At 44.7% G+C, this 21,674-nt stretch overlaps 1 protein-coding gene across 1 annotated transcript; it reads right to left on the reverse strand.

The window, feature by feature from the left end:
- Positions 1-13,001: 13,001 nt before the first annotated feature.
- Positions 13,002-19,707, reverse strand: LOC309571469 (coagulation factor X-like; the record flags this gene model as incomplete). Its single annotated transcript, XM_082279003.1, has 6 exons — positions 13,002-13,562; positions 14,354-14,471; positions 15,226-15,476; positions 17,096-17,236; positions 17,805-17,918; positions 19,632-19,707. 6 exons carry the CDS (start codon positions 19,705-19,707, stop codon positions 13,021-13,023), a joined length of 1,242 nt encoding a protein of 413 aa, XP_082135129.1. The 3' UTR covers positions 13,002-13,020.
- Positions 19,708-21,674: the final 1,967 nt, after the last annotated feature.

Here is a 21,674-nt window from a genome sequence, read left to right on the forward strand (position 1 = left end):
TTATACGTTGTCTCCACAAAACATGTACCAAGGCTTAGCTGCAATGGGCAAATCCCACCAGCTTTTCGAGCAACCAACCCCCCAAATGTAATTTTCCCCCTAGGGATGCATCTGAAGGGATATGGCATTTTTCTTTTTCACTCCTAGGTTTGTAATGCTCAACCATGAAGGAGAGCATGGAAAATTTCTCCTGACGTCAGGATTCCAGTCACAGAGATGCACAGACAGACAGAGTCCATGAAAGGAGGTATAGGTACAGAGAGGACATAAACATTCCCTGGGCTGCTGAGCTGTGCACTCGGTGGATGGGGTGACCCTGCTTCCCAGCCCTGGACAAGAGGAAGGATAAACCCATTGGCGTGCAATGGCAATGGTGCTGCAGGGCTCCCAGCACAGGCAGCCTCACGGGAAGACAGGAAACCATTTCTACACTCAGAGCAACAACCAGTGAGAGGAAGAGTGGTTTTTTATTTAATTTGACTCATGAACAGAGATTATTCTGTGTTTTCATGTCATAAATCCCCAGCTATTATTTGAGTATGCAGTTCTTTTAATAAAGCATGGTTGATCTGAACATCCGTGGGTAAATCCCTGAATAAAACTTCACTTGCCATCAAGTGCACCTTTGAAAGCAAGCTTCAGCAAATATTGAGGCTGATGAGAGAAAGAGACCACATCCCTCACCAAGGCCAGTCCTTACCAAGCCAGGGCTGATGTTACAGCTCACATCATGGGCCCTAATACCTGCTGCAAATAACCAACCTGCGCTTTGAAACTCCATTGTGGGAGGATTTTCCTGCACAGTTTCCACAAGGCTGTTCTTCCAGAAGTTCACTTGGAGTTAAAACCCTTCTAATACCAAGCTTAATTTTATTCACAGCCAGTTCATGACCTTACATATTTGTTTTGCCCTCCTTGATATTTCTGCAGAACTAATTAATACAGCCTCCCATCCTCTTAGGTTACCTGTGTGTCCAGCTCTCCTTAGTAAATGAGCTCTCCATGCTCTCCTCAGTCACTGAGGCCACCAAGCCCCATTGTACCTGTCTCAGCCAGAGCTTTCTTGGCTAGGAAAGGGAGAGCTGTTGCCAGTGGTCACATTTGGTGGGTGCTGGGGGCTCAGACAGCACCTCCAGGAGTCACTGTGGAGGCTCATGTCACCCTTCTTGCCTTGCACGGCAGTGGCTGTGTTGCTTTTCCACGCTCCTCTGGCTGTCCATCCCCACGGGAGCACCTGCCAGTGAGGCTTCTGCTGTCATCCCCCAGTGGCCTGGGGCTACTTGCTTTTACCTTCCTGTGATAATGAATATCATCCCACACATACACAGCACAGCCAGTCTGGCTCCCTTTGGCATGAGAAATATGTCACCACTTGATGTCAGCACAGGACTTTGCAGAACCCAGCACAAAAATGTGGGTCCGCAGATTTTTTTTTTAAGGAACTGTTTACATTTCGCAAACCTAAACCTATGTCAATTAAGGAACTACTGTAGGTGTAAGTAAGTTACTCGAATTGGTTTAATATTACCAACACAGAGCTTCAGAAGCTATATTCTCACAAGATCTTAGTTTACATGGTCTTTTTTCTCTTACTGTGGGATTTTTTTACAAAATGTATCCCCTGCCTGAGCAGCTGTGTCCTTAGGAACGGGACACGGTGTACTCAGTACATATGGCAGTGACCTTGCTTCTTCTGTATTGACATCAATGCAACAGGTTTACACTTTAACTTTCATATGACTATGAAAAACTTCATAAACAGAGGGGTTTAAAAGGGCAGTCCTTTCCTCATATGTTTCTTTATAGTCACTGGGATTTCTTTTTCCATTCCTTTAATTACCACAGTGGGCACATGGTGACATGTTTCATCATGGAGTCCTGCACCCTATTTCCTGCAGCCCTGTTTAGGGATTGCCTTCCTCTTGGAGGGTTACTCATTCCAGGATGAAGCCTGCAGGCAGTGTCAGGTATGAAGTCAGCAGTTCCTCAGGACGGAGCAGCTGAGGGAGTTAGTCCTGCTTTAGCAACTGGTTTGCATGGAAGTTGTTCCCTGCCCAGTGCAGCAACCCAGGGGAAGTGGGTTTGCAGACCAGCTGCCCAGACAGTGATGGGGCAGTGACGGGGCAGTGATGAGGACATACCAATTCCACCCATCCCATGCTATGGGCTGGCCATCAGCCCTGCTGCAGCATGATAGGCCAAGGGCAGCTGTCCTGAGTAACTCATCACATGCCTTCTTGGAAATGCATAGCTCAGCTAGTGAGCTGCTTTAGTGCAGTTAAAAACGGTCATGATTTCAGCTAAATACCTGGATTGCAATCAGCCAGGTCTGTTCACCACCTGCAGAAAAAAAAAAGTTTTTCTTGCCAAATCCAAAGTGTATCAGCATTTCTAAATGCAGGAGGAACTTGCAGCTGTTTCAAAAGAGCATCAGCACCATCTTTGTGGTTTGTTTACAGATTGCAGGAAACACTGGAGGAGTGAACAGGGGAAGGAATGTAACCCCAGGGAGTTCTGATTTTCTCCTTTTGGTGCCAGGCTCACAACAAGACTGTGAGCCTACCCTCAAGGATGTGCAAGTCTCCGGATGCAGTGAAAACAAAAGCTACCTTGGAACTACTCTGACATTTGCTCCATCCCTGGAAGTGTTCAAGGCCAGGCTGGATGCGGCTTTCAGCAACCTGGTCTAGTGGAAGGTGTTCCTACCCATGGCAGGCAGTGTTGTACAAGGTTATCTTCGAAGGTCCCCTCTGACCAAAACCCTTCTATGATTCTATGATTTCTGCAGATGCAAGCTCTGACATTTTCTGTTTCTGTGCATATATTGTTAAAAATAGCAAATGTTGTTAATATTTCATTTATTAAAATACATTATTTCTTCCACCTTCATTCTTCTTTACCTTTTCCCTCCCTCAACTTTTATATTAAAATTATTTTCCCTACTAAAATTCCAACCAGTAAAACTGGTTATGGAAGAACAAGAAGATGGCAGAGCACATGCACAGACAGCACCACAGCACTTCAGCTCCTAGCTACAGTTCCAATGATGGATAAGGGGGGGTTGGTAAGGTGCTTACTTTTGCCCTGAGATGAGGAGTATTGCCTCATCCCCTGTGAAAAATGAATCAAAATCACTTTAGAATCTATGCCATTTGGATAAAGACTTTTTTCCCTCTGATTTTGACTGGTAACATCTCCCCATTGCCTTAACCTGGAGTTCAGGATAAAAATTATTAAGGATAGCTCTCAGAGAAACCTAAACAGTAGATTTTTCAGGCAAACTCCTGGAACACTGACACAGTCTGAAGTGGACAATGAAGAGATAAGAAAGAATTTGGACTTTACCCAGCATTCAGACTTTTTAATGCAGTTTCCTGTTCCTTTGTCTTTCCTCCTGACTCTCTCCACTGAGGACATGGGGCAGGCAGCAGCCCTGCAGCTTTGTCCAGATGTTATGATTTAGATTGTTCCTTTGACCAACCAGTCACTTCTTTTGCAACAGATGCAGCAGGAAGGAAGTCCTAACCTGACCTGAAGCACCGGTGCAAAGACTGCACCCGACATCTTCCACCCACAGTCCAGACATACGTAACTAGGAGGTGGAAGTGGCTCCTGCCATAAACCTGACTTCCAAGCCATGGGAGACATGGATTCTGTGGACTTGTGCAACTGTCACACTGCTGGACTGCTTTTGGAGATTGACATCTGCATTTATGACAGGAAAAAAAACTCCATCCATATTGAAATAGGATGGCAAAAAAGCTTATTCAAGTTTCAAAGTACATCCTCCAGGATGACTTAAAACTCTGTCTGTGCAGACCCAAAGAGCATTTGGGCAGAGCACTGATGATATGTGCCTGGGTATGTGTTTTGAGTGAGGATTGCAATTCTCTGTGCAATGAAGCAGCTATGGTAAGTGTCCCTGCAGACAGAATTTGTTCTTATCTAGTACTGAACATCTGAGGATGTTGATGATGGTGTTTCATGCCTGGCAATGCAAACTAGGAGGTGAAGGAGGAGAAGCTCAGATGACTGATTCCTCTGAATGCTTGTTGATCTAAAGACAGCAATCAAAGCCCATCAGAGGTGTCTGTGCCCTCTGTAACTGGTTATGAATAAACCGGGAGTGCTGCAGAACTGGGGCAAGCGGTCATGGAGAGCTGGGTGGGAGGAGAGATGGATGGCAATGAGGGAATGAGTCAGCAAGTGCAAGTCCTGTGTTATGGCCTCCCTGTAGTCCCTGGGACACATCCGAGCATGGCCCACAGCTCCATATATCAGGTTTGCCCTCCCTATAGTTTAGGGGTGAACTATAATTAGAGGCTTCAACAGAGGTCCTATGGGAATTCACACAGGGGTATATCCTTTGAAACAGTGATGTCAGGAAGGGATATATACAGCCATCAGGGGATGAACTTCTATCCATGGCTTGAACACCATGACATACAATGCACTGTCACTCCTGAATTGAGTTCATTTAGCAGTCTGAAGTTCAGGATGTTTCAGAGGAAAATGGCAGAGAAATAATACAAATGGGACAGACAGAGTGGGTTTTCTCAGTTTTTTATAGGGAAACCAGACAGTAACCATCGCAGAACAAAGTTAACTGCTCTATTCCTTTCAAACTGATCAACAAGTTCAATTATAAAAAACATCCCAAACTGGTGACTTTCACAATTGAAAACTGGATATGGCGAAGTATTACAGCTGGTGATGGGGTCCAAGGCTGTGACCCAGGAAGAGGTGACCGGTCCGGGGAGATGGTCCCGAAAGGAATCGCCTGCCCGAAGTCTGGTATCTTCCTCTCAGCTGCTGGCAGAGGAGCCCTTGCAGAAGCTGTCAGCTCTTTAGTGATTATCAGCTCGTGATTTCAGCTCAGCTCTGCAGGGCAGCCTCCAGGCCAAGCCAGACCAGAGAGAGAGATGAGAAGGCCCGTATGGCTGGTTCCGCACGAAGGGAGCTTTATTGTGGGTTCCCTCCGGCGAAGGGGTGAGCCGGGGACGAGCTCTCTCTGAGCCACAGGGGCCCATTGATCTTGCTTTTATAGGGATCCAGGGGATCAGCAAGGGGACCAATGGATTACAGAGGGTCTGGGACAGACCAATGGGTTACAGAATGATCTGCATAGGGTCTCCCAAAGGATTGTGGGTCTACCTTTCCTCGCCATGACCCAAGTAGTTGCCTTTCCAGGGAGTCCAGCTGGGAGATTGCTCAATCTCCTTATCTCAGCAGACATCCCTCCAGGGTAGTGGCTGGGTACACCCCACAGTGAAGCTAAGGAATGAGAAAAAATTGCACGTTTTATGTCACAATCCAATTCATAACATCTTCTTCGTGTCTTCCAAAACATGTACTGACGCACTTTTTGAAGTACAAGACAGAGTACTTTTTCTGTAGAGGCTCAAATATCTCAATATATGCTTCACAATTTTTACATACCACTGAACTGGCTGCAAAACAAGTAATTTTTTTCTCTGGATTGAAATAAGGCAGAGGATGTCAGGTTCAGCTGGTAAGAGAGTTAAGCTTTTATTAGTCTTGAAATATTAGTTCCCCTTGTAGAGTTAAAATATTTTCAGTTGTGAATTATTTAAATAATACTTCATATAAATAATAACATATAACAATATTGTCATTTTTAGGGTATGCAATGCATTCACTTTTTTATAGCCAAAATCATTCTATCAATAACACTGGTGAAGAAAGTATCTCAGAAAGAAAGCAAGAAGATATCAGAAGAGCAGTGACTTTGGTGACGATAACCAAGCCTTTCCAATTCAATGAACTTCATCTAACAGCTCATTTCACTCAGTGACATGCACAGTTAAATAGACTCTTGTGGATACATGACTGTGGGGAATCACAAAAGGTGGAAAGGATTTTAGGTGTGAGAAATAGAAGCAGGCCTCAGGAAATAAAGCAAGGGATTTAGAATTCAGCTTTGCCTGGCAAAATTAGAAGAAGATACAGTTATAAGCAGCAAGGACATTAAAAGACAATGGTTAGTTCTTAGGCTTGGCCTAGATGGATGCTGAGGTTGCAAAAAGTATATTTTGTTAGAGAGGTAAGTTTAAGCTTAATAATGGGATGTTGTATGTTATTATATAAGGCATAACAAGTGACTGTTGTGTACAATGGAGGTACTTGTGCTATTATAGATAGGTTAAGACAGATGTCTGTTACTTTTAGAAGCACACTATTGGCCAAAAAGGCTTTTAAGAATGCTTTTCAGCCAGGAAATCAGGGGATGTCTCTGTGACAGCGTGAGCTCTGTACCAACTTTGTCTCAACTCTGTATGTGAGACTGATAAAAGCTCCTGGAACACTTGTCCGGGGCCCCCGTCCCGTTTGCCGGAGATTGCCGGCACATGAGTGGTTTTCACATTTTCTAGGTTTTTTCCTGTATACATGCTTATAGATCTAGAAAATCAGGTAGCCTTTTCAGAGGCTTTTAAAGTGCTGTCCAACTCTGATACTGTCTTGCTTTGATATTATTCTAGTCCAGCTTGTTTCTGTAAAGAATGTACTGCCACAGAAACACTGAAGTAGTTCCAACTTTCATGGCAATGGTCAATTTGAATGAAGGCAAAGTGTAACTAGTTATGAATGTATTTAGGTTGCCACGTGTTAACTGCAGAAAACCTGCAGTTGTTAGAAGAAAAGAGAAAGGCAGATTGTATTTCTTTCAAATTGAACAGGTGATATTTGAGGAGAAACAAGTGAGTTATAACTCAGTCATATTATGTTGCTACCACTGAGATGATGAATCCTTGTGAACTGTGTACTGTAAAGGGAGAAGTTTCTCGGATTTCCACTTATTTGGATCTGTAGGTGTTCAGCATGTCCCAAAGACCTTGAAAATAGACACCAACTTTTATCAATCAAAAATCTAACCTGTTACTTTCTAATAAAATCCTCCATAGCATGAAAGGCCTGTTTCAGTCTTTGGGAGAAGAGGAACCTGAGCCCTGTTGTAATCACTAGTTTCTGATATGGCTTTACCCCTGCTGGGACATGGGTTTTGCAGTCCCCTGAGAGAACACACTCAATTGCACAGAATACTTTCTTGAGCTATTTTTGCTGCCACACATCCCTCACGGCTGCATAATTTGATGTTACTTAGAGTTATGTCCTTTAGCTAAGGTCTTACTAAATTTATTATCAACAGCTTAAGTAAGCCATGTGAGAGGCCTGCACAATTAACATTATTCTTTATGCTACAGTGGCACTGCAACACATCAGCACTTCCCAAACGTGGTACAGATGTGATGTGTCCCATAGAATGAGCTATAAATGTGGCTTTGTACCTGCAGAAACACAGGTTTTGTCATTGCCCAGGGTATAGCCAGCAGCACAAGAATATAAGACTCCATCTTCAGTTTTGCAGATGTGCTCAGAGTTCCCAAGTTGACCTTTCATCACCTGGTATGACTACAAAGGAGACAAAGGCAGGTTACAGATCCATGGTGACTTCATAAAAGGATAAGCAGCTTGTAAAAGCTGGCTCACAAACATCAATCAAACACCCCACCACTTCAGGAAATACAGTACAATTCCTGCAAGAGGCCTTAATAATAACAACAGATGTATTATTATTTTAAAAATGGTAAGGTGTCAACATTAGGTAGACCACTATTATTCTACATCTAATGCTGTGTTTCCCAGCTGTAACTAACAGTCCTTAGAGGACAGTTCAAGCAGCAATCTGTACTTGCCACAGCAGCCATCGTACTAAGGCAAAGATGAATGTGGGTGTGGGTAAGAGGCAAATATTAGCAACAACTAAAGCATCAATAATAAATGAGGTATTGGAGTCTTAGTAGATCCTTGCAATATTCCTTTGTCATCTGTATATGGCTCATGCTACCTCAGCTCAGTCCTGGTATTTCAAGATCACAGAGTGAGAGTGCACTTCCTGGCTCCAACAGTGCAAGAGCAAGTAAACTGGTCCTAACAGATGTTGTCTAACCTGTTCCTACAGATTCATAATGAGATTCCACTGCTCACCCACACAGCTTAACGCACTCCTTAATTAGCCTTACAATGTCTAAAAAGTGTTTCCTAACATCTAATCTCAGTTGTCCTTATAGGGTTGGGATCCCATTACTTTTTGCCCTAGCTGTTCATCCTCATGAAAATGAAGAAGTCTGACTTTTATTATATATTTTACAAATTTCTGTGGTTGTGTGTTGTGGGACCAAAGGTGAAATTTTGGTTCTGTGTTTACATAATTGCCTTCTATCTATGCTGGACCACTGTTTCTGTTTCCCAAGACTGCCTCAATGCTCATCTCCACTTATGGTAGTCCTTCCAGTCCGAAACGAGGGAAAGAAGCAGTGAGTAAACACTCTCTTCTGTCTTGCATGTTACTGTGGAAAACACCAGTGTCAGAGGCCTTCAGGCTTGCCTGTGTGGAGCTTTGCACTCCATATGATCTTTCAACCAAGTGGCACCCTTTCTTGACCAGATTTGCACCAAACTTACAAATGTTTCTCTTTCTGTTGCGATGTCAGATAAAATGATGTTAGAAGCCTCCCTTAAAGGAGAGACCTGAGGTTTACTCCATCTTTTGCAGCCACCCAGCCTGTTATCCTGTCTTTGGAGAAAATTGATGTGATTTTTCTCTTGGAGAAATTTGATGTGATTTTTTCCTGACTAGTGGAATTTGGCAGTTTCTTTCTTCCGTCTTGAGTGCAAGTTATTTGGTACCTTAAGGAAGAAAGACTTCCTTCTCCATTGGGCACAGACTAACATTCTTAGTCTTTCTTCCTTTATTCATATACTTAGATCAGCTCTTGATTTTCACATCATGTTTATCTTATTATATTTACTCCTCAGCTTTTCTGGTTTTATGTCAGGATGTTTACAATTCTTTTATACAAAGCTAGGCACTTTTATACTTCCTTTTGGAGGTCAGGTCACTAAAGATCTCAGAGTTTTAATCAATTGTCCTGTCCTTTCCTGACCTTGGGACAGTTTTGATGTATGCCTTAAACACTTTGGGGTTTTGTGGGGATTTAAAAAGAGACTCTCTTTTAAAAATATATTAATTATATTCTCTTGTTCTTTTTCTTTACTTCATTAGTGAGCTCTGTCATTTTAACAGTTACCTTTATGGAAGTCACCTTCCATCTTTGTTTTGTCAGCAACTTCTAGTCTATATATATTAACAGTAAATGCACATGAGTGCACTCAAAATTGCTTTCTACATGTTTATATGAGAAGATTTTCCCTGAAACATTCTGAAGACTGTCAGGGCACCCTGTATCCCACTAAGTACCTCTCCCATCTCATCTTTGGGATGTCAAAATCTACCTCTAACTCATAGCTCTTATAATGGAGATGACTCAGGTGTTTGTTCAGTTGTCTCCAACCAGAGACAACAGCAAAATTAAAACATAAGGCATGCAACATATCTGCAATATGATTGATAAACTTGGTCTGTAGAGAAGATCTCAGGGTTCAACCTGAAAGAGAGGTGGGATGATTTATCAAGTGGAGATGTGAAAATTTTGTGGAGATTTACAAAAATACAGCGGGTAATGGGGTAGGGTTCTTGTTCCCCTCTGCACAGTTAAATATGGTGGGTATCATTTTGTCCCTCAGCAGCTTACAAATGGAAAGTAAGGATTATTTAATTATCACATTTCTTGAGAATATGAAAAATAGCCCATTACTTGTGCTGTGCTTTTGAGAACACTACATGTTGACATACTGACCCCATAATTTACACTGACACAATTGTCAGTCCAAAATGGTATTCCCCATGTGCCTGAGCCCTGGATCTCATTACACTGCAGCTGGCAAAAAGAACCAAGGTGGGTGAGACAGCAAAGCTACTGGCTGTTCACTCATGCCCCCTGCCTTGCAAAGCAAAAATATTGACAACTACCTGTGTGGTTTAGGCAAAGCAGCACAAAGCCAAGTTAAAGCAAACGTCTCTACCTGTCTGCATCATCTGAAGGAAAAGGAGGACAATGGGAAGAAGCCACATTGTCCCGCGATGACCTGCCATGCCCATCCTCCGAGCTCTCTGCGCATCACCCACCGCTTTCTCGGCAGGGCTCTGGGGCAGCTGCTAAATGAGAAACACCACGGTGCAAAGGTCATTCACTCATGAGAAAACAAAACCTCTAGGAGCAAAGTCTGTGCTCAACGTCACCATGGCACAGTGTTAAGACACAAAAAAAAAAGTGAGTGTGCTGCAGCAGTGCCACCCTGATAGCTTTGTGCTGGCAGAGCACCTCTAGGAGGCTTTCCTCTGGAAATTTTGACAAAGCATCCCTAAGGCAGCTGGACTATTTGGGCAGCGAGGAGCTAGAGTAAGTGATGTGGCTCTTGCCCTTGTCCCAGGGAAGGCAGAACAACCAGAAACAGAGCTTTGTGCCTCCTGCAAGCTGGGCTAAAGCAGGAAGGCACCCAAGAAGAGAGGAGCAGATCAGGGCACAAAGTTTGCAGGCCTTGGCAAGCACATTGCACAGATGTTACCCACCAGCTCCATCACAAGCACCCGGACAGAGCACACTTCCCCAGATTCATCAATTTCCATCTTACTGTGCAAGTTGGGGGGTGGTGGGTTTTATGTGCTGTTTTCTCTTGGTCAAACCACTCCAAGGCGACAGCTCTTGACAGGGCACTGTGCTCTCTGGGAATCAGCCTATGGAAGACAATCCTGCAGGGTGAGTCACCTGTGCCAGGGAGCAGTACACAGGAAGCTTGTTCTTACCATGCTAGTGCAGGTCACAAAGGCATGATCCTAACAGTGACACTTTGCTTGCCTTGCTCACCTGGAAACACAGAAAACAGGGGCTGCAGAGACCTCCAGCGTCACCCAGTCCAGCCTACTGAGACAACAGGGGGTCAAGTTGACCTCTATTATAGTTTGGCATGTTTGCCAAGGCTCCAGGGAAGGAGCTATCTGGGAAGCTGCTTCCCGTTGGACACTGAGCCTGCTGCAGTGTGTTTTTTCTCCCATACTGTAGGATACCCCAACAAAGGGCAGCTTGCCCACATTTGTTCCTTAGGGCAGCCCCCATCGTGCTGCACACCTGACAGCTACTTACATCTCCCACTCTGGAAGACAACTGGCATCAGCGACTTCACTGCCCTCCTGGGAAAATCTACTGCAGGGCTTCTCTAGTCACAGGGCTTACTTACCATCCTTCTTTTCTTCCCTGAAGTCTCAGAACTGGCTTTTCCTGGAAGGCAGAAGAAGCATGAGCACTAGAGGGTAGCTTAGAACCTCTCTGCCTGCTGTCCTTGGTACAGGCATGGAGCACATGTCAGCTTTTGCCTAAGGCAGCTGTGGCTGCTCGTCAGGAAGAATTCTGGTATCTTAAAATCCACCAGTGTACTCAGTGGCTGTGTGCTGTACCCCTTTCCTGGATTTTGCAATCTGTTCAAATTTTGCTATGTGAAATTACTCCCAAATCATTTGTCTACATTAAAAAAAAGTGTGCTTGAATTCCACCTTTTCTTGCAGGCCCTAGGGTTGGTTATGACCTTTAACAGGAGGCCCAGAGGCAAGCAGAGGTTTCACTCATGTCCTCTCAGCATGGCAGAGATGCTGGCACACAAAGAGCTATGGCCATCAAGTGATGCCTTTGGCTGCCTCATCACCACTGCAGCCCAGTCTGTGCTGTGCTTCAGTCCTTAAGCTCCACTGAAGTAGAAGAAAGCCCTCAGCAAGAGTATGTAAACAGGATTTGGGTAGGACCCAGACCTCAGGTTTTCCCTTGAAGAGGGATCTTTCACCCTGATTGAGCACAAGGCAGAATACGAGAGGGACAAAGGATTTGAACAGGAATCCAGGGCACAGAAGAACTCAGGGAACAAACATTGCTGAATAAACACTGAAGCAAGCCCACTGAGGAATTATAGAGGTCAAGACCATCACGCTGGGGTAACTGACCTGCCCACTCACCTTCCTGCCCACAGTTAGTGCTGACTGCAGCAATACTTGCTGTTTGCAGAGTTGTATTTTGAGTTTGTCAGCCTGCTTTGCTCACAGCACCTGCTACATGAAATGAACCAGCACCAGCTCAAACCCTGAGAAAGAAGTAGCAGGTATCTAATGAAGTTCCTCAGAGAAGAGGGGAGCATTAGAGATTGCAGGAGCCTTGGAAAACCCACCAGGATGGTTTGTTATGGGGAGAGCACACAATGGATAGAGGCTGATGGGGCTGGGCTTGTTAGGACAAAAAACCCAAAAAACAAGAACAAAAAAGGAAGAATGTTTTATTTCAAATGCTGGTATACATCAGTATCACACCTAACAGAAACACCTAGAACAATACCTGTGCAAGGAGCTTTCCAAATGTCAGCCATACAAAATCCAGAACAAGATACAGAAAACGGCGACCATGCACATATATTTTTTCTGATGAGCAGAGTGTTCAAATTAAACTGAAGTGAAGCATAATCCTTATAAAGCAAAACCCCTTTATAATGAGCTGGTTGTGATCTGAGCAGGCCATTTTGTGGCACATGTGGTTATTTAGCATCACACTTTGAAAAATTAGTTGTGTCTCAGCTTTTGCCACGCAAGATCCCCCGCTCCCTTAATCTTCTGAACACATCTGAAGGTAGATGCTAAACAACTCCAGCAAGGACGAACTCCCTGCTGAGCCAGGTGGCTGCAGTATGAGGATTAACTGAGTCCTGTCCTTCCTGCTTTCATCACGACTAGTGAATGGTCATAACATGTTTAGGAGCCTCTAGTAGGAGCACTCGTGTCAACAGACAGGCCCCAAAACGGCCATTGAACAATAATTAAAAGAAGCCAAAGACCCCGCTGAGCAGCCATTTGGTTTGGAGGAATTCCCTCATTCAACCAGCTCCAAACGCCACCACAGTCCACAGAGATGTGCTTTAAAGCCAGCAATAATACAAATGGAAGCAGCACCATAACTTTACGGAATCGGAACCCAAAATGGGCTTAGCAGATGCGGGACAAAAAAAGTTTCCATTTCCCATCCTGCACCTTGGCAGCTAACACAAGGATCAAGGGACACACCACCTCTACATGTTCATGACCGTTTTTACCCAACGCAAGAACCGGGACAGCTTGGTATAGACACCATATTTGCCTTTCCTTGCACATCCTTCGCCCCAGCTAACAATCCCAGTAACAAAATAAGTATCCTTATATCTGGTCACATGGGGGCCACCACTGTCTCCTTGGCAAGCATCTTTTTGCTCTGTGTCATAACCAGCACAGAACATGTTCTCAGTTATCACAAAGTTAGTGGATTGCTTGCAAGTGCTCCTATTAACATAGGGGACTTCAAGCACCTTCAGTTTCTTTGGGAGTTGTCCACCATCAAATTCACGCCCAAAGCCGCTAACTCTCCCAGATTTTTGGGTCATCAGAACTTCATTAGCAAAGTCTGCTTTGGGGAGACACGCTGCCACAACGTACTCCGAAAACGTGACAGGCTCCTTCAGCTTTAATAAGGCGATGTCATTATCGTAAGTCTGAGCAACAAATTTAGAGTGAACAAATATTTTGTCCACAGTATGCATTGTTTCAGACTGTTCTTTCTTCTCTCTGTCCACTTCACCTGTAAAAGAGTATTAAAAGGGTCAATAATGTGCAGAAAGTATAAGAATTTAAGAACAACCTTGACAGAGGAAGAGAGTAGCATATTCATTCTGAGCACTTGGCCCAAGGCCTTAGACCACACAAAGAAACTATAAACAGGTATGGCAATATTTCTTAGCGGCAACTGGATTGGCTTTGGTCCTGAGATTTGGTCTATGGAGATTTTTGTACCAGTTCACATAAAAGCACAAGCTGATTCAGCTAGACTAATGCAACTTTGTGTGGAAGCACTTACAGGAGCTTGAGCCTGGCTTAGAGAAGAGCACGTGGTCTGGGTCAAGACTACAACAGTGACAAGATAAGGCTGGGTTGATCCTGTGTCCTGGCTCAAAAGTGAAGCAATGATAAATCTGAGTTTGTTCTTTTGTGCTCTATTCAATGGGTCATAGCTTTCCTGAGTGGTCCTGCAGGAACAAACGTGGATGCTTCAGAAGCACCAGGAATGATAAGCTTCCTGCAGAAGCACTGCTCCGCTGAACACATTGATAGCCAACATTTCTAGAACATTTGACCTTAATCACTTCCACCTAGCTGGCAGAGAAGAACAACAGGCACCACTATCACCTTCCACATCAGCTGCCCCTGTTCTTACAAAGCAGGATGCTCACAATAACAAGACAATCTAAAAAGCAGCAAAAAGGTAACAAACCTTAATGAATCACGAGTGCATCTCATGGGAGGTTTAGAGCACAGAAGGTTAGGCACAACAGATACTCCCACCTCACAGGAGTAAATTAAATAATCGCTTACCAACAACAACTTTGATTTCTTTGGATTGGTTTATGCAATGAGCTGCAGTAAGTATAAAATTTTCATTCAGAATAGTTCCACCACAAAACTCTTCTCCTTCCTCGTTTAACAGAACGGCCTGTGAAGCAAAAAGGGTAAGGGCAGAAGGAAGAAGTGCAGTTGAATGGCAATCAGCTATACAAAGGTAACTGATTTCTCTGTGCACCACAGAGATGCTTCTTACTGCAACATGTACGTGGCCCTCCAGGTCTCCCCTAATATTGCATTCACAGGTGCAGGGGCCACAGATTGACGCCTACTGCTACAGAGTCTCAACTGTCTTCTTGTGAAGTTAACATTTGGCTTCCATGTTACCTCACTTCCAATGCTGAGTAATGTCCCTTAGGGCCCTGACTGACTGAGCAGGCGGAGTGCAGACTCTGGATCACCTCACCCCTTGGACTTACCTCCCCAAAGAATGTCCCAAATACAGGAATTCATTTTGGCTGGTCCAAACTCAAGAGTAAAACTGAGGCTGAGGGTGTATTTGTCAAGCAAAACGCCTGCTTTATCTGCTTTATCATCCCGCTCTTGGGGGTGCTGCCTGAGTGGATGGTCTCAGGCAGAACCAAAATGTAGCCTGCAAAAATGGCCTGGGAGGCCAGCATGACCCCAAAATCCTCTCTGGTCTAAAATGGCACAAAGTCTTTTGTTTTGACACTGCGAGGCTGCAGTTTGCAGAACAGCACATCCAATTGCCCAAGGTCACACAGTTCAGCTACGCCTCGCTGCCACTGGCACGTGACATGGCCAACCAGCTGGAAGGAGCCACTGCTCCCCTTCCCTCAGAGACATGCTCTGACCACATGCAGGGCAAAACCCCCACCATTTACCTGCCACGGGCATTGGCCGGGAAGACACTCATCCCCACCTACTATCCTGGTATCGACATTTGGTTTCCTGCTGTTTGTTCTGTTGTCAGGCTGAGGGGTTGGGCTTTCTGTGGTAATTACAAAGTCCTCCTCTGTGCTTGTTTCATTTGTGGGGAGGCCTTCTTGATCACTCATTCCATTGCTATAGTCAGCGGGTAAAAGAACAGACCTTTTTGTCCTTGTCACAAAAACTTTTCCACAAGGGTATTTTACTGTAAAGAGAAGAACATTAAAATTGGAGATGGAGGGAACACCAGCACAAGAAGAAACTTCTTGGAAATACCATCTCACAACATATACTGCAGCTTCCTTGTTTTCCAAACAATAGCAAAGTCTTGGCACTTGCAACAAAGGAAAAAGACTATATGGTTTGAAAAATGAATGCTATTTTCTCATCATGAAACTTCTCCTTCACCTTCCATCTCATGACAATGTTATGAAAGTACTTAATATGTCAATTATTTACGTTGATATATTCATGTAGTTCCTCTCAATACAGTGTTCTTAATTTGGGAACTGAGTGAAGTGCTTTATTTTAGGAATAATATGGCTAATGACAGCAATTTACTATTAGCTATAAAGGATATAAAACCTGACATGATGTCTAAATGGTTGACTTACCCCTCCCCTGTGGTATTTTGAAATAAAACAAAATTGTCCATATGTACATAGTGCTAATCATAATTACCCAATCTCTTCAGTTACTAGTTGATAAGCTTAACTGCAATCTAAAGTATGAATTTTTTTGCGAGCTGCTCTTTCGTATGGCCTGTAAGTGTTTATGTAAAGGAGATCGTACTGTGATCACTTTTCTCAGTGTGTCTTCACCTTGAGTGCCATGTACAGGTTTTGGTGTTTAAATATATGAAAGATATAAAGCTCTTAGAGAGCGTCCAAAGGAGGGCAACAAAGATGGTGAAGGGCCTTGAGGGGAAGCTGTGTGAGGAGTGGCTGAGGTCACTTGGTCTGTTCAGCCTGGAGAAGAGGAGACTGAGAGGAGGAGACCCCATTGCAGTTACAACTTCCTCCTGAGGGGAAGAGGAGGGGCAGGCACTGATCTCTTCTCTGTGGTGACCAGGGAAAGGACACAGAATCACAGAATCCTTTTGGCTGAAAAAGATCTCCAAGATCATTGAGTCCAGCATTTGACAGATCATTACCTTGTTGCTCAGACTATAGCTCCAAGTGCCATATCCAGTTGTTTCTTGAAAATCTCCAGGGATGGTGACCCCACCACTTCCCTGGGCAGTCCATTCCACTTCTGGACAGCCCTTTCCATGAAGAAACCTGAGAAAATGGCAGGAAGTTGTGTCAGGACAGGTTTAGGTTGGATATTAGAAAAAGGTTCTTCACCCAGAGGGTGGTTGTGCAGTTGAACAGGTTCCTCATGGAAATGGTCAAGGCCCCAAACCTGACAGACTTCAAGAAGTGTTTGGATAACACTTTCAAGCACATGGAGCTATTCTTGGGGCAGTCTAGTAAAAGACCAGGAGCTGGACTTTGATGATCATTGAGGATCCTTTTCAAAGCAGGATATTTTGTGAGTCTAAGAATTTTTGATTCTCTTGTTAACAGCGTAATTTACTCTGAGAGGCCTCACTGAGAGGCACCTTGCAAAGGGTCCAAATCACCTAGATTTTGATCCAATCCAGCACAGCACCTCACAAATGGAAGGCTTTGGAAATACAAATCACTTGGCCTCACTGCTGAGTCTGTGTCATGTAGGATACTGGTGGTTCAAAAGACAATCTTCAGCTGTGAACCAAGACATCCCTCAACACTGAAAGAAGCCTCACCACCATTGCTGTTGGTTTATCTCGTGGCTTCTTACCTTTTGAGACACAGTGTTTGCCATCCTCTGCTAGAACATACCCATCTGCACAGGAACACAATACATCCTTTGGCCCATCTCTTTTGACAGTGCAGAACTGCTCACAGTCTCCGTTGTTTATTCTGCAGAACTTTGGTATGACTATAAAAGAGATGGTGGGAGAAAAGGTGTACATGAACACTGACTTCACAGAAGGTCTGGGAGTTCTCCAAAACAAAACACACTCTTTAAAAGGGATCTTTATCTCCATCTGCCAAGCACCTGAAGCACCTTTCAGGAATAATGTGAGCGCTGAACATCAGCTTGTGCCTTACAAAGCAGCCACCTCCAGCACACAAAAAGTACTTGCCAAGTCCAAGTGGGCTCCGTGGCCATGGCATGGTGAGCTTAGAAAAGCAGAGACAAATTGTCAGGGGAAGAAGGAACAAACCACTAACAGAGAACACAATCGTGTAAATCCTCACACGATTCCTCCCTCCTGCCCTAAAAAACTCAACTCCTCATCACCCACCTTGGTCCTGGGACTGAACTTCAGTTCCACACTCCCACTCTTACTTCTGGGCTAATGATACCCCCTCCAGTGGCAATGTCATGGTGGCAGCTCTATGCCACACAAGCGAGACTCAGGAAGGATCTCCATGCAAAACATGCTTCCTTGTAAAGCTCCCTGGGAAGTTCACTGCCACAGTTCTCTAAAGCAGAAACTTACCAAATTCACAATTCTTGCCTTGATAACCATCCAAGCACGAGCAGGTGTAGGAACCAATTCCATCTTTACAGTGGCCACCATAGTGACAAGGATTTGAGCTGCACTGGTTCCCATCTACAGAAACAAACCAAAACCCAAATTGTTGTAAGTGTGCAAGCATTTTCAGTGAACACGGAAGGGCTGTTAGTTTTCTTAAGCCATCTTTCATCCTTCCTTTTAAAAGATAGGTCCTGTGAGCTGCCACATTCCAGATGGAACAAACAGTATAAATGCAATCATTCCTAACCTGCAAAGATTCATCTACATATCCTCAGTTTTGCAATCTCTTTTTAGTGGCCACTCTATGACGGTGTGTACACAAGCCTTTTTTTGTGGGAAGGTAAAGAGATTAGCTTAGTTGGTTAGAGCATGGTGCTAATATGGACAGGGTTGTGGATTTGATCCCTGTATGGGCCATTCATTTAAGGGTTGGACTCAATGACCTTGTGGGTCCCTCCAAATCAGAATATTCTGTGATAGTGTAATTGTGGGAAGGTAAAGTTATACATAGTGGGTCCCTCCAAATCAGAATATTCTGTGATACTGTAATTGTGGGAAGGTAAAGTTATACATAGTGGTCAGAGTCTACATAATTTACAGTGAATTCTGTAAAACCAGACAGGACATTTCTACATTGCAACTACTGGCTAAAAACCATCAACTTCTGTTTCATTAAAGGTCATCTCAGACCTTGTGCATGTCTTTTGTCTGCAGAGCTGTTCATTTAATGACACACATTATATTAAACAGAAGATAGTAAAGCCCCCAAACTTTACAAAACCCTGCTAAATTCACACAAGGGGGCAAAATTTCTGTTTTGGACTGCTTAGAGCACCACAATTTCCCCACTGTATCCACTGAGGTAGGAGCTTGAGCTTCAAGTTATTACCTCTCACCTCACACTGCCCACATCTGTGCTGGCGTCTCAAGTTCTGCAGCCTTTCTTCCTTTCCCGGCCACAACTGGTTGACCTGACTCCAGGACCCCAGCCACATATATCTCATAAACTCAGTTACATGGAGAACAGGGAGGTAACTCTGCATTTGGAGACACATTTCATGCAGCAGCCTTTCTCCCACCCCATCTCATTCCTTTTCTGATGCTCACTGATTGACATGGTCTTTCCCATTTCGTGCTCTGCTGCAAAAAAGGTGTTCCCCCCTCACACGTGTTCTCTGGGATGCACTGTTTCATAAAAAGTAGGATATCCAGCAAAGTGACCCTTGCTTAATAATTCATTGCTATAGAGAAGACATATTTTAAATTTCTGTATTTTACCACCTGTTCTACCTCTGTTTGGAGCAGGGTCAGAATAGCTGGGACAAATTATTTTATCAAGTACAGCTGTGATGTTTGTGTGGCAATTAAGAATATCAGAGCGAATAATGGGGTAGGGTTCTTGTTCCCCTCTGCACAGTTAAATATGGTGGGTATCATTTTGTCCCTCAGCAGCTTACAAATGGAAAGTAAGGATTATTTAATTATCACATTTCTTGAGAATATGAAAAATAGCCCATTACTTGTGCTGTGCTTTTGAGAACACTACATGTTGACATACTGACCCCATAATTTACACTGACACAATTGTCAGTCCAAAATGGTATTCCCCATGTGCCTGAGCCCTGGATCTCATTACACTGCAGCTGGCAAAAAGAACCAAGGTGGGTGAGACAGCAAAGCTACTGGCTGTTCACTCATGCCCCCTGCCTTGCAAAGCAAAAATATTGACAACTACCTGTGTGGTTTAGGCAAAGCAGCACAAAGCCAAGTTAAAGCAAACGTCTCTACCTGTCTGCATCATCTGAAGGAAAAGGAGGACAATGGGAAGAAGCCACATTGTCCCGCGATGACCTGCCATGCCCATCCTCCGAGCTCTCTGCGCATCACCCACCGCTTTCTCGGCAGGGCTCTGGGGCAGCTGCTAAATGAGAAACACCACGGTGCAAAGGTCATTCACTCATGAGAAAACAAAACCTCTAGGAGCAAAGTCTGTGCTCAACGTCACCATGGCACAGTGTTAAGACACAAAAAAAAGGGAGTGTGCTGCAGCAGTGCCACCCTGATAGCTTTGTGCTGGCAGAGCACCTCTAGGAGGCTTTCCTCTGGAAATTTTGACAAAGCATCCCTGAGGCAGCTGGACTATTTGGGCAGCGAGGAGCTAGAGTAAGTGATGTGGCTCTTGCCCTTGTCCCAGGGAAGGCAGAACAACCAGAAACAGAGCTTTGTGCCTCCTGCAAGCTGGGCTAAAGCAGGAAGGCACCCAAGAAGAGAGGAGCAGATCAGGGCACAAAGTTTGCAGGCCTTGGCAAGCACATTGCACAGATGTTACCCACCAGCTCCATCACAAGCACCCGGACAGAGCACACTTCCCCAGATTCATCAATTTCCATCTTACTGTGCAAGTTGGGGGGTGGTGGGTTTTATGTGCTGTTTTCTCTTGGTCAAACCACTCCAAGGCGACAGCTCTTGACAGGGCACTGTGCTCTCTGGGAATCAGCCTATGGAAGACAATCCTGCAGGGTGAGTCACCTGTGCCAGGGAGCAGTACACAGGAAGCTTGTTCTTACCATGCTAGTGCAGGTCACAAAGGCATGATCCTAACAGTGACACTTTGCTTGCCTTGCTCACCTGGAAACACAGAAAACAGGGGCTGCAGAGACCTCCAGGGTCACCCAGTCCAGCCTACTGAGACAACAGGGGGTCAAGTTGACCTCTATTATAGTTTGGCATGTTTGCCAAGGCTCCAGGGAAGGAGCTATCTGGGAAGCTGCTTCCCGTTGGACACTGAGCCTGCTGCAGTGTGTTTTTTTCTCCCATACTGTAGGATACCCCAACAAAGGGCAGCTTGCCCACATTTGTTCCTTAGGGCAGCCCCCATCGTGCTGCACACCTGACAGCTACTTACATCTCCCCCTCTGGAAGACAACTGGCATCAGCGACTTCACTGCCCTCCTGGGAAAATCTACTGCAGGGCTTCTCTAGTCACAGGGCTTACTTACCATCCTTCTTTTCTTCCCTGAAGTCTCAGAACTGGCTTTTCCTGGAAGGCAGAAGAAGCATGAGCACTAGAGGGTAGCTTAGAACCTCTCTGCCTGCTGTCCTTGGTACAGGCATGGAGCACATGTCAGCTTTTGCCTAAGGCAGCTGTGGCTGCTCGTCAGGAAGAATTCTGGTATCTTAAAATCCACCAGTGTACTCAGTGGCTGTGTGCTGTACCCCTTTCCTGGATTTTGCAATCTGTTCAAATTTTGCTATGTGAAATTACTCCCAAAGCATTTGTCTACATTAAAAAAAAGTGTGCTTGAATTCCACCTTTTCTTGCAGGCCCTAGGGTTGGTTATGACCTTTGACAGGAGGCCCAGAGGCAAGCAGAGGTTTCACTCATGTCCTCTCAGCATGGCAGAGATGCTGGCACACAAAGAGCTATGGCCATCAAGTGATGCCTTTGGCTGCCTCAGCACCACTGCAGCCCAGTCTGTGCTGTGCTTCAGTCCTTAAGCTCCACTGAAGTAGAAGAAAGCCCTCAGCAAGAGTATGTAAACAGGATTTGGGTAGGACCCAGACCTCAGGTTTTCCCTTGAAGAGGGATCTTTCACCCTGATTGAGCACAAGGCAGAATACGAGAGGGACAAAGGATTTGAACAGGAATCCAGGGCACAGAAGAACTCAGGGAACAAACACTGCTGAATAAACACTGAAGCAAGCCCACTGAGGAGTTATAGAGGTCAAGACCATCACGCTGGGGTAACTGACCTGCCCACTCACCTTCCTGCCCACAGTTAGTGCTGACTGCAGCAATACTTGCTGTTTGCAGAGTTGTATTTTGAGTTT

The sequence above is a fragment of the Coloeus monedula genome, assembly GCF_965178545.1.
Source record: "Coloeus monedula genome assembly, chromosome: 3".
Classification (NCBI taxonomy): Eukaryota; Metazoa; Chordata; class Aves; order Passeriformes; family Corvidae; genus Coloeus; species Coloeus monedula.